The following is a 15,896-nucleotide window of genomic DNA, read 5'->3' on the forward strand; positions in this document are numbered from 1 at the left end:
TACCTGGGCTTCCCTGGTGGCTCAGATGGTAAATAATCTGCCTGCAATGCAAGAAGTTTAACACACATAAAACCCCCACATTTTAATAAATATACATATTTATATATTGAGTAGATATTCTTCACCATAGTTGTGCAAATTTTTTAAGGTATGAGATATGGAACAGAGGTTAAATTTATTCTTTGTAATCCACAGGGCCAGAGAATCCAAATCACAGGAAAGGGGCTCCTATCCTGGAAATGAGGTAGTCTTGGTTGCCCAGGGACCGTTTCTTATGACAGGTTCTTTAGGGTCAGTCTTTTCTATGCACTATTTGTCTAGAAGACACAGGCAATACTGAGGCTTTCTTGGACTTATTCTCACAGTGGTAACTAGAAAATTTTAAGCAATTAAAGTGGTTTTGGCAGAGGAAGATAATTCTGGAAACTCACGGAAGTTAAGGGGAAATGTATTGGGAAAAGAACATTTTATTGGGGAAATGTCAATGTCAGTGATTTGGGAAACAACACTGTAGTGGAGTTTGGAAGAAAAGTAATAGAATATAGACTCTGAGCCAGCGATGGCCCAGGCAGCAGAAGCATGCCAGTAGAACTGACTCATATTCATACTCTGGAAGAAATTCCACTAAGGCTGAGTCATTCACTGCTTTTAAGATACGTGTGAGTTTAAGGTGTCTGTAATGATTTGATATATGTATATATTTTGAAGTGATAACACTGATAAGGTTAGTGAACACATCTTTCACTGCACATAATTACCAGGGTTTTTGTCTTGTTGTTATTATGGTGAGTATATTTAAGGTCTGCACTCTTAGCAACTCTCAAACTTTTTAAAAAGTGCAGTATTGTTAACTATAGTTACAGTTAACAGGCAAATCTGGCTTAGAGGAACACAATCTAAGATAACAGGCATTTGGAATATCAAATGATCTTTTTCTATTATATTCTTCTTTGGCTTACATGTTCCTTTTAGAAAGATTTTCTCCCCATTGTAGACAAAAGAGCATGGTATACAGGTATACATGGTATACATGAAAAGGAAACTTTTATATTCTCTAATTTTAAAACAAATATCAGGCCCATTTCTGGATAAGGAGCAACAGCATCTACCTCCTTCTAACTTACTAAAAATGACTCAGTTGTGTGCAGAGGTGCAAACCTTGATCTCTACATTCTTACTGTGCATTTAAAAATTCAATCTAAGACATAATTTGTTTGATCTTTGCTGTTTTTATGCATCAGAGTCCCTCATAGGAACAAGTACAAGAAAGACATTTAACCAGAGATTTCAGTAGTTAGAGATGTGACCACCAGATGGTGGTGCACCTCTGCTGATCAGAACATGTGGAGGGTTCATGTGAGTGGGTTCTGAATGGACAGGTAGGCTTGGGGCAGAAGCAGAGCCTTTTTCTTATTGGCTGGGTAGACAATGAAAGAAACCACTAGAGAAAAGAAGGGATCACTTGGTAACAGAAGCAGCTCTCAGGGCTGGAGACTGCAGGTTCAAAGTTGATCCTAAATGGGAAAAACAATGAAGACACCCATTGGAGCTTTAATTGCATTCTTGTGGCTGCAGCTGGACTGTGAGTTGAGGGTTTAAGGGAAACAGAGTGGATTAGTAGATATTCTTTAGATGCCAAGACTGGCTTTATTCAGTGTTTCTTTTAGTTATTGTAGAAAAGGAAAAGTAAACTCCAGAGCTAAATAATCTGACAACCTTCTCCTTTCTCTGACTTCTACTTTCTCCATAGGTGTCAGCCTTGGGAACAAGGTGGAGCAGAGTCCTTCCACCCTGAGTGTCCAGGAGGGAAACAGCTCTGTTATCACCTGCACTTATACAGATGGTAACTCAGAGTATTTCCCTTGGTATAAGCAAGAACCTGGAAAAGGTCCCCAGCTCCTTATAGCTATTCGTTCAAATAAAGACAAAGAGGAAGACCAGAAACTGACTGTTTTTTTGAACAAGACAGCCAAACGTCTCTCCCTGCACATCGCAACCACTGAAGCTGGAGACTCGGCTGCCTATTTCTGTGCAGCAAGAACACAGTGCTTCCCAGGCATCTTCTGTCTGTACTCAAACCTGTGCCTGGGGCAGCCCCCTTCCTTTGGTGCAACCTTCAAATATGACAAATGTTATATTGTTTGTCTGCAGGTGGAAACTGATGTGCTAGTCATAAAAAACTCAGTCGTGTCCAACTCTTTGCTACACTGTGGACTATAGAGTCCATGGAATTCTCCAGGCCAGAATACTGGAATAGGTAGCCTTTCCCTTCTCCAGGGGATCTTCCCAACGCAGGGATCAAATCCAGGTCTCCCACCTTGCAGGCAGATTCTTTACCAGCTGAGCCACAGGGGAAGCCCAATAATACTGGAATGGGTAGCCTATCCCTTCTCCAGGGGATCTTCCAGACCCAGGAATCGAACTGGGGTCTCCAGTATTGCAGGCGATTCTTTACCAACTGAGTTATCAGGGAAGCCATAAAAAGCACTGGATAAGAATATTAGGCTCAAGCATGGCTAGAAAGGGTTAGAACATATTGTTGGATACCTGCTGCTTACTGAATTCTTGAAAAGAGTTAGTAATTTACTGATTTGTTTTTAAATTGTAAGACCAACCTTACATTTTGCCATTCAGACTCCTCTTCTATAAATACTCCCCTGTTATCCATATCACAATCCTTATTATGAATGGATTTTAAAAATATTGTGCTTTGAAAACAGCATATTTTTCTGATTATACAAATTACATGCCAAATATAAGAAAATGCTTTATATAATTAATACGATATTGACAATTCTATGATCACACAATATTGCTAATATTCAGTTTACTTTTTTTATAAATTCCTATCTTAATTAGTATCTTTTTCCACTTAATATTAAATATTGAACTGAGCATTCCCCATTTCAGTGTCTTGTTCCCAAACATCAGCCTTGAAATAGCTCTATGAGAAATGTTAATAAATTACAATTTTACATTGTTTGATATTCCTTTTTATGCACATTGACCACTCTCTTATTGAGAATATGTGATGTGTGTTTTCCTTTAGTGTCCAGTAATAGTATATATTTTTTGTGTATTTGAGGAAAAGTAAGATAGAAAGTGATTTGAAAATGTCACGTTCAAATGATTGCAAATCAAATGATGTATTTGCTTTCTCCTGTCTCTGGACAATTTACTGCAAACTTCATGGCCTTCTCTTGATCCTAGGAGGCCAGTCTGGGTGTTGATAGCCTCCATTTTTCTTCCTTTCCTTAGGGGGTTGCTGGCTGCTTACATCTGTGTTGTTTCTTCCAGGTCAGCAGAGTGGGGCCGCCTTCTGCACATGCTCCCTAGGCATCTGCAAAGCCTCACTCTGGCTGTTCTTTGTGCCCTGGGAGCAGTGACAGGGTGGGGTGGTGTTTGAATCAGACGTTGTGTGATGGCTGGCATCCCTGGGCCACTTTTGATGATTGGCAGGCAAGGCATCCCCAGCGACTGGTGGGCAGTCCTGATGGAGCCAGTGCCCCGGTAGTAGGAAACTTGTCCATTTTAATGCCCTCCTGGAGACCTGGCTGCTGTTTCCAGGTGCTCCCCACTCCCCAGCTGAGCAGCACACCTAAGTATTCTGGGTGAGGTGAGAAAGGGGCGAGGCTTTTCTGTAGGTTCTCCCAAAGCTGGAGAGCAGATGCTCACTCACAGGCCCTCACTTTCCTCTGTGGAGAAATCACAGGTCAAGAATGTTTCTCCTGGAGCCTAGCTGTGTGCTTTGAGGGGAGGAGTGATGAAGGTAATGTGAAATTGTTCCCCTAACCCATGGATGTGAGAGTCGGACTGTGAAGAAAGCTGAGCGCCGAAGAACTGATGCTTTTGAACTGTGGTGTTGGAGAAGATTCTTGAGAGTCCCTTGGACTGCAAGGAGATCCAACCAGTCCATTCTAAAGGAGATCAGCCCTGGGTGTTCTTTGGAAGGAATGATGCTAAAGCTGAAACTCCAGTACTTTGGCCACCTCATGCGAAGAGTTGACTCATTGGAAAAGACTTTGATGCTGGGAGGGATTGGGGGCAAAAGGAGAAGGGGATGACAGAGGATGAGATGGCTCGATGGCATCACTGATTCGATGGGCGTGAGTCTGAGTGAACTCCGGGAGTTGGTGATGGACAGGGAGGCCTGGCGTGCTGCGATTCATGGGGTCGCAAAGAGTCGGACATGACTGAGCAACTGAACTGAACTACACTGAACCCTCTTCAGTGTGTCTGATGTCAGACGGTGTGCTGGAATTTCCCTGCTGGATTTCTGGACTTCTCAAAACTCTCTTGGAGTATGACTGAGAAAATTGGTGTTTTTGGTGGGTGAAAAGATGGTAGAAGATTCCTATTTTGCTATTTTTAGTTCAGTATTTTAAATCATAATTCCTAAGTAATCACATAGAAAAATTGACTATTTTTGATTTATATTTCTGCTTATTTTGAATTTTAATCCATTGTAGAGATCATGTAACCATCACAAGATAATGACACGGAACAGTTTCACTGCTCCCCAAAACTCCCCTGCGCTCTCCTTTTGTAACGACAAACTCCCCTATTCCTGTGCTGTGCTGTGCTTAGCCACTTAGTTGTGTCTGACTCTTCTTGACCCCACGGACTGTAGCCCGCCCAGGATCTTCTGTCCACGGGGATTCTCTAGGCAAGAATATTGGAGTGAGTTGTCACGCCCTCCTAAAGGGGATCTTTCCAACCTAGGGCTCAAACTCAGATTTCCCTCATTGCAGGCAGATTCTTTATTGACTGAACTACCAGGGAAGCCCATGAATACTGGAGTGGGTAGCCTGTCCCTTCTCCAGGGCACCTTCCCAACCCAGGAATTGAACTGGGGTCTCCTGCATTGCAGGCGGATTCTTTACCAGCTGAGCTACCAGGGAAGCAACCCCCGCCCATACTTAACTCATTTCAAAAATTAAGAAAATATAAATTCAGAGTTTGGTATGAGACTGTCTAAAGAATTTCTCTGGGTATGGATGTATTTTGAGTAACAGAATACAATCATGAGATCCTTTAGTTGAGAAGTTTAAAAGACTTAAATAATATGAAGAGAAATTAATGATATTTCATATTTAGTCAACCAGTTGTTAGAAAAAAGTTGGGTGTTTTTATATTAGAGAACAATTCCTTTTTTATATAAATTTATTTATTTTAACTGGAGGTTAATTACTTTACAATATTGTATTGGTTTTGCCATACATCAACATGAACCCGCCACAGGTATACACGTGTTCCCCATCCTGAACCCCCCTCTCTCCTTCTTCCCTGTACCATCCCTCTGGATCATCCCAGGGCACCAGCCCCAAGCATCCAGTATCAATTCCTACTGTATGTGGTTCCATTAAACTTAATAGACATTCCACTGTAAGATCTAAAGATGCTTCAAACAATTTCGCTGAGGCTGTCATTACTGAGACAGGAAGATGTGAAGTGAACAGTGAAGTGAAAGTCACTCAGTCATGTCTGACTCTTTGTGACCCCATGGACTATACTGTCCATGTATTTCTCCAGGCCAGAATACTGGAATGGATAACCTTTCCCTTCTCCAGGGGATCTTCCCAACTTGGGGACTGAACCCAGGTCTCCTGCATTGCAGGCAGATTCTTTACCAGCAAAGCCACAGGGGAAGCCCAAGAATACTGGAGTGGGTAGCCTATCCCTTCTCCAGGGGATCTTCCTGACTCAGGAATCAAACCAGGGTCTCCTGCATTGCAGGTGGGTTCTTTACCAACTGAGTTATCAGGGGAAGATAAGTTTTGGCTAATGTATCAAGAAACAGGCTGTGAGAGGCAGTGGGTCTTTGTTGTTTGCCATGGTGTTGAGTCATATCCCTAGGCATGGCTTTCTTGTTATATTCATACACAAACAAAGACTTATTACAGACAGGAAGTGGTTAAGGCTGTGGTAGCACAGGTGTAGGGTTGGGGGTGGAATCAGTGGTGATCTTAGGGTTAGCTGTCTTATGGAGGTGTATGAGATCACCTGCTATGTATTTCCTTTAGAGCTGGGCATACAGAATATATAACACTTTGGTATGGTTCGTTTATGGTCCCAGTTGAGTTAATGGGATGAATATAAATTCAAAGGCTTGATAACCTAATGACAAAACTAAGATATCTATATCCTGTAAAGTAAAAAAATAGAAACAAAATTTAAAAATAAAGCCAACAAACAAACAAACAAAAACTAAGATATCTAATATGGCTTTCATCAACAGAGCTGAACTGTCAAAATTAGTAGAGAATAAAAGGGGATTTCTGTGACAAGGGTCAATCTCTGCAACCTCAGCCCAAACTCCTTAGAAAAGGGTGATTAGATTTTCCTGCTTTGGCCCCAAGATGGGCAACTGAAAATATTGATAGTGAGGAGAAGCATTATTGTAACAATAGGCAGAATAGAAGAGCTAAAGTACTTTGCTTTCTTACCATAAAGTGATTTATTTCTACCTTGGAAGAACTGAACACAGAAGTGAGGATGCATGGTTAGTATGACTTATATTATTTCCATAATACATTATAGACAATATTTTAAAATAAGAGCTACTGACTCATTTCTTACACAGAAGCAATGACCCAACACAACATTGTGTGTGTATGTGTGTTTGTGTGTGGGGGGGTGTTGGGTGTCTTCTTTGCAATATCAAATTTAACTCGTGTTTATTTTAAGATGTAATTGCTATCAGTCAAAGAACTGGTTAACACAAAAGGAAGTTTGGGGTAAGTAGGACTCTCACCTGGTTCATAGAGAAGTTGATGTAACCCACATCAACTTGCTACTCAACTTGCTAAGTCAACCCACCCCTGTTTCCTGTTGTGGGGCAGCAGCAGCACATACCCAGCAATCCTTCCCTCACCCTGTCAGGCTCACCTCACCTTGCAAAGCCTTTACATTGAAGAAGAAGAAATTTTCCATCTAGTGGAAGAGCTGAAACATGCTTCTCTCCAGCCTTTTGAAGGTGGTCGTGGCTTCACTGTGTTTAGGTAAGGATAGTCCTGATGGGATTGTGCCTCCTCTGTGACCTAAGGACCAAAGGAACAGGCAGTCTTAAGGGTACCCTGGGAAGGAAGCCTAGCTGAGTGTACAGTAGAATTTCTTTATTCTACATCACTTATTCCTAAATCTCTATTGTTTTTGTTCAGTAGCTAAGCTGTGTCTCGCTCTTTATAACCTCATGGACTGCAGAATGCCAGGATCCCCTGTTCCTTGCTATCTCCTGGAGTTTGCTCAAATTCACATCCATTGAGGCAGTGATACTATCTAATCATCTCATCTTCTGCTGCACCCTTCTTTTGTCTTCAGTCTTTCCCAGCATCAGGGTCTTTTCCAATGTGTCTGCTCTTTGCCTCAGGTGGCCAAAGTATTGGAGCTTCAGCTTCAGCATCAGTCCTTTCAGTGAATATTCAGGGTTGATTTCCTTTGGGATTGACTAATTTGAGCTCCTTGCAGTCCAAGGGACTCTCAAGAGTCTTCTCCAGCACCACAATTTGAAAGCATCAATTCTTCAGCACTCAGCCTTCTTTCTGGTCCAACTCTGACATCCATACATGACTACTGGAAAACCTGTAGCTTTGACTATACCAATCTTTGTTGGCAAAGTAATGTCTCTGCTTTTTAATACACTGTCTAGCTTTTCCATAGCTTTCCTTCCAAGGAGCAAGTGTTTTTTTAATTTCATGGCTACAGTTTACTTCTATCTATTTTTTCCCTTCTAGGATCCAGTATTGCCCAGAAAGTAACTCAAGACCAACCTCCAATATCAGTGCAGGAGAAAGAAACTGTGACCCTGGACTGCACATATGATATCAGTATTGCAACTTATAGTCTGTTCTGGTACAAGCAACCCAGCAGTGGGGTGATGACCTTTCTCATTCGCCAGGACTCTTCTAACAAGGCAAATGCCACAGAAGGTCGCTACTCATTGAATTTCCAGAAGGCAAGCAAATTCATCACACTTACCATCTCAGCTTCACAACTGGAGGACTCTGCAGTGTATTTCTGTGCAATGAGTGAGCCCACAGTGAGAGCCGTGTAGGAGGGACCTGCACCAAAACCCAGAGTTCTAATTGATACATCCACCTGCTGTAGGGACCAGGGTAGGGAATCGCCTTCACAGACAGGAAGTGGTTAGTACTGTGGCAGCACAGGTGTAGGTTTAGAGGGGAAACTCTCATTCTAAGAAAGTATTTCTCTAGGTTCATAGACCATGTCTAGAGCTATCACTCATCAATAACATTCTTATCCCTGAAAATTTGGATTTAAATTTCTTTTCTAAGACAAATATAACCACCAAAATCTTTATCATTTGGAGATTAGATTAAACTAGAAGAATTGACTAAGGAAATTCAGAAATTTCTGAATTAAAAATCAGTTAAAAATATGTGTGAATTATTCGTCTTTCAGATAAGTTCTCTTCAGTTCAGTCACTCACCTGTGTCTGACTCTTTGCAACTCCATGGACCGCAGCACATAGCCTCCCCGCCTAACACCAACTCCTGGAGTCTACTCAAACTCATGTCCATTGAGTCGGTGATGCCATCCAACCGTCTCATCCTCTGTCATCCCCTTCTTCTCCCACCTTCAGTCTTTCCCAGAATCAGGGTCTTTTCCAATGAGTCAGTTCTTCACATCAGGTAGCTAAGTGTTGGAGTTTTAGTTTCAGCATCAGTCCTTCCGATGAATATTCAGGACTGATTTCCTTTAGGATGGACTGGTTGGATCTCCTTGCAGTCCAAGGAACTCTCAAGAGTCTTCTCCAGCACCACAGTTCAAAAGCATCAGTTCTTCGGCACTCAGCTTTCTTTATAGTCCAACTCTCACATCCATACATGACCACTGGAAAAACCATAGCCTTGCCTAGATGGACCTTTGTTGACAGAGTAATGTCTCTGCTTTTTAATATGCTATCTATGCTGGTCATAACTTTTCTTCCAAGGAGTAAGTGTCCTTTAACATCATGGGTGCAGTCACCATCTGCAGTGATTTTGGAGCACCCCTCCCCCCAAAATAAAGTCTGTCACTGTTTCTGCTGTTTCCCTATCTGTTTGCCATGAAGTGATGGGACCAGATGCCATGATCTTAGTTTTCTGAATGCTGAGCTTTGAGCCAACTTTTCCACTGTCCTTTTTCGCTTTCATCAAGAGGCTCTTTAGTTCCTCTTTGCTTTCTGCCATAAGGGTGCTGTCCTTTGCATATCTGAGGTTATTGATATTTCTCCTGGTGATCTTGATTCCAGCTTGTGCTTCACCCAGCCCAGAGTTTCTCATGATGTACTCTGCATATAAGTTAAATACACAGGATGACAATATACAGCCTTGTACTCCTTTCCTGATTTGGAACCAGTCTGTTGTTCCATGTCCAGTTCTAACTGTTGCTTCCTGACCTGCATACAGATTTCTCAAGAGGCAGGTCAGGTAGTCTAGTATTCCCATCTCTTTAAGAATTTTCCACAGATCAATTTGATCAATAAATATTTATTGTATGTATATTGTATTACCAACATTACTTGGAATGAGGAAGGTGGTAAAATCTCTCTGTGGTAGTCCTCTTTTTGAATATCTGTTTGAATGTAGTTTTATACCATTTAATGAATAAGTTTATTTTAGATTTATCAGTAGAATTAATGCACTCTTATTTACTTTCTAAAATGTTTAATATTTCACAAACTTTGTGCTAACACTCATTCTGCATTATTAACACCTCTAGCATGAAATAGCTCAATTTCTATAATATAGTTTAACTGCCTCTCATCAATCTTATTCACAAAGTGATTAATAATTAACTGCTCTTAGAAGGACATTGTGAAGAAGGAGAGTAAATTGTCTTCTTTCTCTGCTCTTGCCCTTTGCTGTCCCACTCTTCAAAAAGCTTTTTTACCATCATGTGACTGCTTTTGCATCCCTCTAGGCCCTGTTTTTCAACACAGTGTTGAAAAAGTCCAAACACTGTTAACACAGTGTTAACACAGTCCAAAATATTCCTTGTCTCCAATTTCCTCCTACCTCTAACCTCATTTTCTCAGCTGCTTAAAATCTGAATGGTAATGGATGATTGATAAGTGGTTTTGTATTATAACTCCCTCTTATATTTGCATTTGGAAGCAGATGTGTAAAGTAGAATTCTTAAAATACTCTCTTAAATTTTTTTAAATTAAATTTTTATCATTTGACATTCATTTTTACAATTTTAACTATTTTAAGTGTTCAATCCAGTGATACTAAGCACATTTATGTTGCTGTTCAGCAAGAACCATTTATCTCTAGTACTCTTTGCATCTTTAAAATTGAAAATTTGTACTCACTAAAGACTAAGTCCTCAGGAGTTCCCTGGTAGTCCAGTGATGAAGACTCCATGCTTATAATGCAGGGAACACAGGTTTGATCGCTGGTCAGGGAACTGATGTTCCCCATGCCTCAATGTGCAGCCAAAGACGTAAATTAAAAAAAAAAAAAAAGACTAACTCCTCATTCCCTTGTCCCTCCAACCCATGGCCACTACTGTCCTGCTTTCTCTTTCTATGAGTTTGACTACTTTAGATAATTCATATAAGTCAAATTATAAAATATTGGTCATTTTGTGATATTTCTTTTACTATAATGTCCTCAAATTTCATCCATGTTTTAGATTTTTTTAATACCTTTCTAAGGTTGAATAATATTCCATTGTACATATACTCTACTTTTTGTCTACTCATTCATCTGTTGATGAACATTTGGGTTCCTTCCATCTTTTGGTAGAAACATGGATATATGAATATCTCAGTATTTGGGGTATATATCCAAATTCTTTTAAGTGTTTTGAATATAATGTAATCAGAAGTAGAATTGCTAGATCACATGGCAGTACAATTCTTAAATTTTTGAGAAACATTTATCCTGGTTAGTCTGAAAAACTATGCTCTAGACTACTTTATCACATGCCAGTTTCAAGGGAAAGAGAAATAGAGTGATCAGTAGTCATGAGTGAGGTTGCAGAATTGTAGTGGTTTACGGAAGGAAGAGTTTGTCACCCTGGGTATGGTGTATTGCTTCTCAGGTGCCTCATAACCAGTAGTCTGAAAGGAATGGTCAAGGCACTAACTTGTGGTCATCTTCTGAATTGCAGCTTGGATATTTTCTTTTTTAGACTTTATATTATATTGGAGTACATATGGATTAACAATGTTGTGATAATTTCAAGTGGACAGCAAAGGAATTCAGCCGTACAGATACATGTATCCATTTCCCCCCATGCTCCCATCCCATCCAAGCTGCCACGTAACATTAGGCAGAGTTTCCTGTGCTATACATTAGGTCCTTGTTGTTTGTCCATTTTAAATATGGCAGTATGTACATGTCCATCCCAAACTCCCTAAAAATCTCTCCCCCCACCCTTCCCCTTTGGCAACCATAAGTTCATTCTTTATGAGTCTATGAGTCTGTTTCTGTTTTGTAAACAAGTTCATGAGTATTCTTTATGTTTCTTTCCTCTTTCTGCAAAAGGGCCAAATCTATAATTATTTAATTAGTTCAACTTGCATAAGTAAAGAACCTATTAAAAGAGTGTCTTAAAATATTTCAAAGATTCGAGAAGTAATCTTGCTGCCCTCTCTCTCTCAAAATTTCTCTGAAAAGAATCTATAGGGGAAAAAAGGGAACAGATTTTTGCTATTAGACAGGTCTGTGTTCAAAACTATTAACTCTAAAATTAAGTTTCTAGATAGCTTTGTTTTACTATTTGTATCTTCTTTAATATTTTGTTGTGACAATTTATCAGTAATGTATCCACAGAGATTAACAAGTCACAGATGATTGATTAATGACAGTAACCTCTATAGGTACAGAAAAACCATTGGACAAAACTCAGTATCTATTCTTGATTAAAAACTCCCAGCAAACTAGGACTTAAGGGAATTCATTAACTTAATAAAGGTTCTCTACAAAAAAATCTCCATCAAATACACTGGATGGCGAAAGACTGAATACTTTCCTTCAAATTTCAGGAATAAGGGAAGACTTTTGACTCTCACCGCTGAATATTGTACTAAGGGTCCTAGCCAGTGCAATAAGGCAAGACAAAGAAACAAAAGTCACACAGTTTGGAAAAGAAGTGAATCTACCTTTAGTCACAGACAGTGTAATTATCTGAGCATCAAATCCAAGGAAATTTGCAAAAACGTTACTAGAAAAAAAATGAAAGTTAAACAAAGTCAAATATATCCCTAACATAGGCTCCAGTCATTCCACTCCCAGATATTGACCCAAGAGAAATGAGAGTATAACTATAAAGAATCTTCTTCACACATGTTCATTTCAGTTTTATTTGTAACAGCCACAAACCAGGACTAACCTAGTCCATTAATAGGTGAATTTTCTATTCACCTATTGTCCTAATGTCCATCAATAGGTGAATAGATAAACGTACCCACAGATAAATCATATCCATATAATGGAATACGACTCAGCAATACAAAGGAATGAAACGTGATTATAATAACCATGGAAGAATCCTAAAATAATTATGCTGAATGAATGAAGCTATCAAAGGCACACATCATACCATTTATTTGAAATTACTGAATATGCAGAGAAATGTTATGAGAGAAATGTTGCTTGAAAATGGGAGTAGGAAGTGAAGAGAGGGCTGAGAGGACTAAAAAGAGACAAGAGGAAACTTTTGGAGTGATGTGTTGTTCATTATTTTGATTGTGGTGATGGTTTCACAAGTATATACATGTGTCAATCTTATTAAGCTAAGGAGGTACAATTTATTTTAAAGAGAACTATGTATTAATAAAGCCATTAAAATCCAAATATAGCAAATATTTTTCTTCAGTGCTGTAGAAGTCTTCTTTTATGACCCCGAAATGCAAACATACTTCTTTTATATGTACTCATTGGCCTTAAACTATGGTTTTTTAAAGGAGAGGTAACAACTATCTGCATCCATGTGCTATACATTTATTTTCAGTCCTACATCATTACAACCTAGTTTGTGTTCTTTCTATATACCAGAATTGCCAGTGGATTCTTTACCATCTGAGCCGCCAGGGAAACTCACCTACCAGAACAGAAGTTTGTAATTGATTTTCCAGATTTTTTTCTGGCATAGTTTTGAGGCAGTTTCTCACTATGTGATTTGGAAGGTAGCGAAGAAAGGAAGGGATATGCGAATCCAAGCAGTATCAAGCCTGGTTTTTTAAATTTAAATCTGGATTTGGGAAATGATTCATGTTCTGACTCTGGACTCATGAAATTCCTTGATGTGAATCTGAGAAGACTGAACTCCCAGAAACAGAATGGGCTAAGCTTCCATCTGCGTGTTTAGGGATCTATGGTTACAGGGCTTTACAGAAGATGACTGCCTCTTAGAACTTCATCCTGATACTCCTAGAGGTTTTGTTTTATAAAATGAATGGTCATAAAAAGAGAGCTAAAGAAGTGCTTGTTTTTGCTGCTGGTACTCAAAAAGAGAAGTTTTGAGTATGTTTGTAATCCTGGGAACATCCTGTTGCCCCTGATCTTTGACAGCTACCTCGATCTAGGACATCTGCCCCAAATGAAAACTTGTGAACCAACATCGGACTGGCTGCAACCCAACTTCTTGGGGAGCTCTAGAAAATTACAGATTCATGGGTCTTAACTCTGGGTAATGCGATTCATGAAGTTATTGGTGGGCCCAGAACGTGTAATTTGAAGTCATTCACTCATTAATTCTACTTTCAGCTGTCATGTGAATATTGGCTGAGAGGTCTTTAACAATTTGAAAAGCTGGGAAAGAAGAGCATCCTAACTCATGCTCTGAGCTTTTGACACAAATCTACATCTTCAGGGTTTCAAACACTGGGGGAAATTATTTGGTTCACATTTGGCAACAAAATGTGGCAGATGGAATAGAAAGTATCTTTGAGGCTAGATATCAACTTAGAATATATAATAGGATTAGTACTTGTCTGATTTACATAGGCCAACCCTCTTATCTTAGAGTCAAGGAAGAAGAAGGGGAATAAGATATTGATCTTAGATAATTCTACAAGGATTTGATAATTCCAATTACGATATTTCTTTTGTTTTCAATTTTAATCATTCTGAAACTCAGGATTAATTGACTATTGATAAGACAGTGTGACTTTTTCCCTTAAAAAATTTTGTTAGAAAGATAAGATTTCTCACAAATGATGTTATTTTAGGACTGAGAAAATATTTTATTTCAAGTAGTAGTGATTTCACAAAGACCCTTTATTCATTACTCTTTTTTGGTATAGCAAATATTTAGTGAGCATGTAATAAACATCAGCCAGGGCTTCCCTGGGGACTCAGTGGTAAAGAAATCTGCCTACCAAAGCAGGAGACTCAGGTTCGATCCCTGGGTTGGGAAGATCCCCTGGGGAAGAAAATGGCAACTCCAGTATTCTTGAATGGGAAATCCCAAGGACAAAGGAGCCTAGCTGGCTATAGTCCTTAGGGTTGCAAAAGAATCAGACATGACTGATTCAGTGACTAAACAACAAATAATTGTCAGTCACTCTTCTGTAACTTGGGGTACAATGCTGAAAAACAGAGATTCACTCAATAATGACCTAGTTTCTTATTTCTTCCTCTGTAATCAGCCACAAACTCTTCTGACAGTCAGTGGATTATAGGTTGGCCCACAATGGATACATGAGAATATAAAATACTATATTAAAGTTCTTAAGAAAATCAATATCTTCTCAGCTACAAAAATACCTGGAATGCTTTGTTAAAGAACTTCCATGTCAGGTAGTATCCTAGGAACAAAACAGACCTGAGAAGGGTTGACAGCTGTTGATCAGATTTCCAAGTTCCACCTGAAGACTGATATGTGCCTCATGGATAAAGTCAAGGATAACGTTTTCTAATTTAGGGAAGAGACCAGGAAACCGGGGCTTCCCTGGTGGGTCAGTTGATAAAGAGTCTGCCTGCAGCGTGGGAGAGCCAAGTTCGATCCCTGGTCGGGAAGATCCCCTGGAGAAGGAGATGGCAACACACTCCAGTATTATTGCCTGGAAATCCCATGGATGGAGGAGCCTGGCAGGCTACAGACCCGATTTAGCGACTTCACTTTCTTTCCTCTATACGTGCATCGCATTTCTGAACCTGTCGACCAGAGGGTGCAGTTTCCTAACAGACACATTTCCTGTGTGCCTCAACTTCACTGAAACTAAACTCACTGTGACTTCAACATTTCTTCATGTGAGAGTCAAGAACGTTATTCAGGAGACACTCTAGAGATGGGCTCTTCTCCAGGCTTGGTGACTGTGATACTTTTCCTGCTGGGTAAGAAAAACGCTCTAAACATTTGGATCCTTTCTTCTGTTATGTCAACAAAACCTTTAAGCATAATTTTATCCCAGAGTTTTATGCCCAAGATCACAGAGAATTCCTTATTTTCCCCTAGGACAAACCCCGTGGAGACTCAGTGAGGCAGATGGACGGCCAAGTGACCCTTTTGGAAGGGGCTACCTTGACTTTTGAACTGTACTTATTCAGCCATCGGGTACCCTACTCTTTTCTGGTAGGTCCAGTATCCTGGAGAAGGTCCACAGCTCCTCCTGAAAGCCACGAAGGCCAACGACGACAAGGGAACCAACAAAGGTTTTTGAAGCCGCATACGATGCAAAACCCACCTCCTTCCACTTGGAGAAAGCCTCAGTCCAAGAGTCAGACTCGGCTGTGTACCACTGTGCTCTGAGTGACACAGTGAGGGAAACTGCAGGGCTAGCTGAGCACAAACTCTGAGCAGCAACGGGTCCTGGATCCATGTGGTTCCAGCAGAGCCTATGGTTTGTTTGTCTCTTAGTCTCTGTTCATACAGAAACATACAAATGGCTAAAGCATAGAGAATAAGAAGTGAATATTCCCCACACTCAACTCTTCATC

At 40.0% G+C, this 15,896-nt stretch overlaps 1 gene segment (V, D, J or C); it reads left to right on the plus strand.

Annotated features, from left to right (window-relative positions):
- The first annotated feature begins 1,518 nt into the window (after positions 1-1,518).
- LOC102186383 lies at positions 1,519-15,619 on the plus strand. The segment is given in 3 exon segments: positions 1,519-1,582; positions 1,751-2,139; positions 15,536-15,619. Coding segments are annotated over 3 exon segments (537 nt in total).
- The last annotated feature ends 277 nt before the right edge of the window (positions 15,620-15,896 follow it).

This window comes from Capra hircus, unplaced genomic scaffold (genome assembly GCF_001704415.2).
Source record: "Capra hircus breed San Clemente unplaced genomic scaffold, ASM170441v1, whole genome shotgun sequence".
Lineage (NCBI taxonomy): Eukaryota > Metazoa > Chordata > Mammalia > Artiodactyla > Bovidae > Capra > Capra hircus.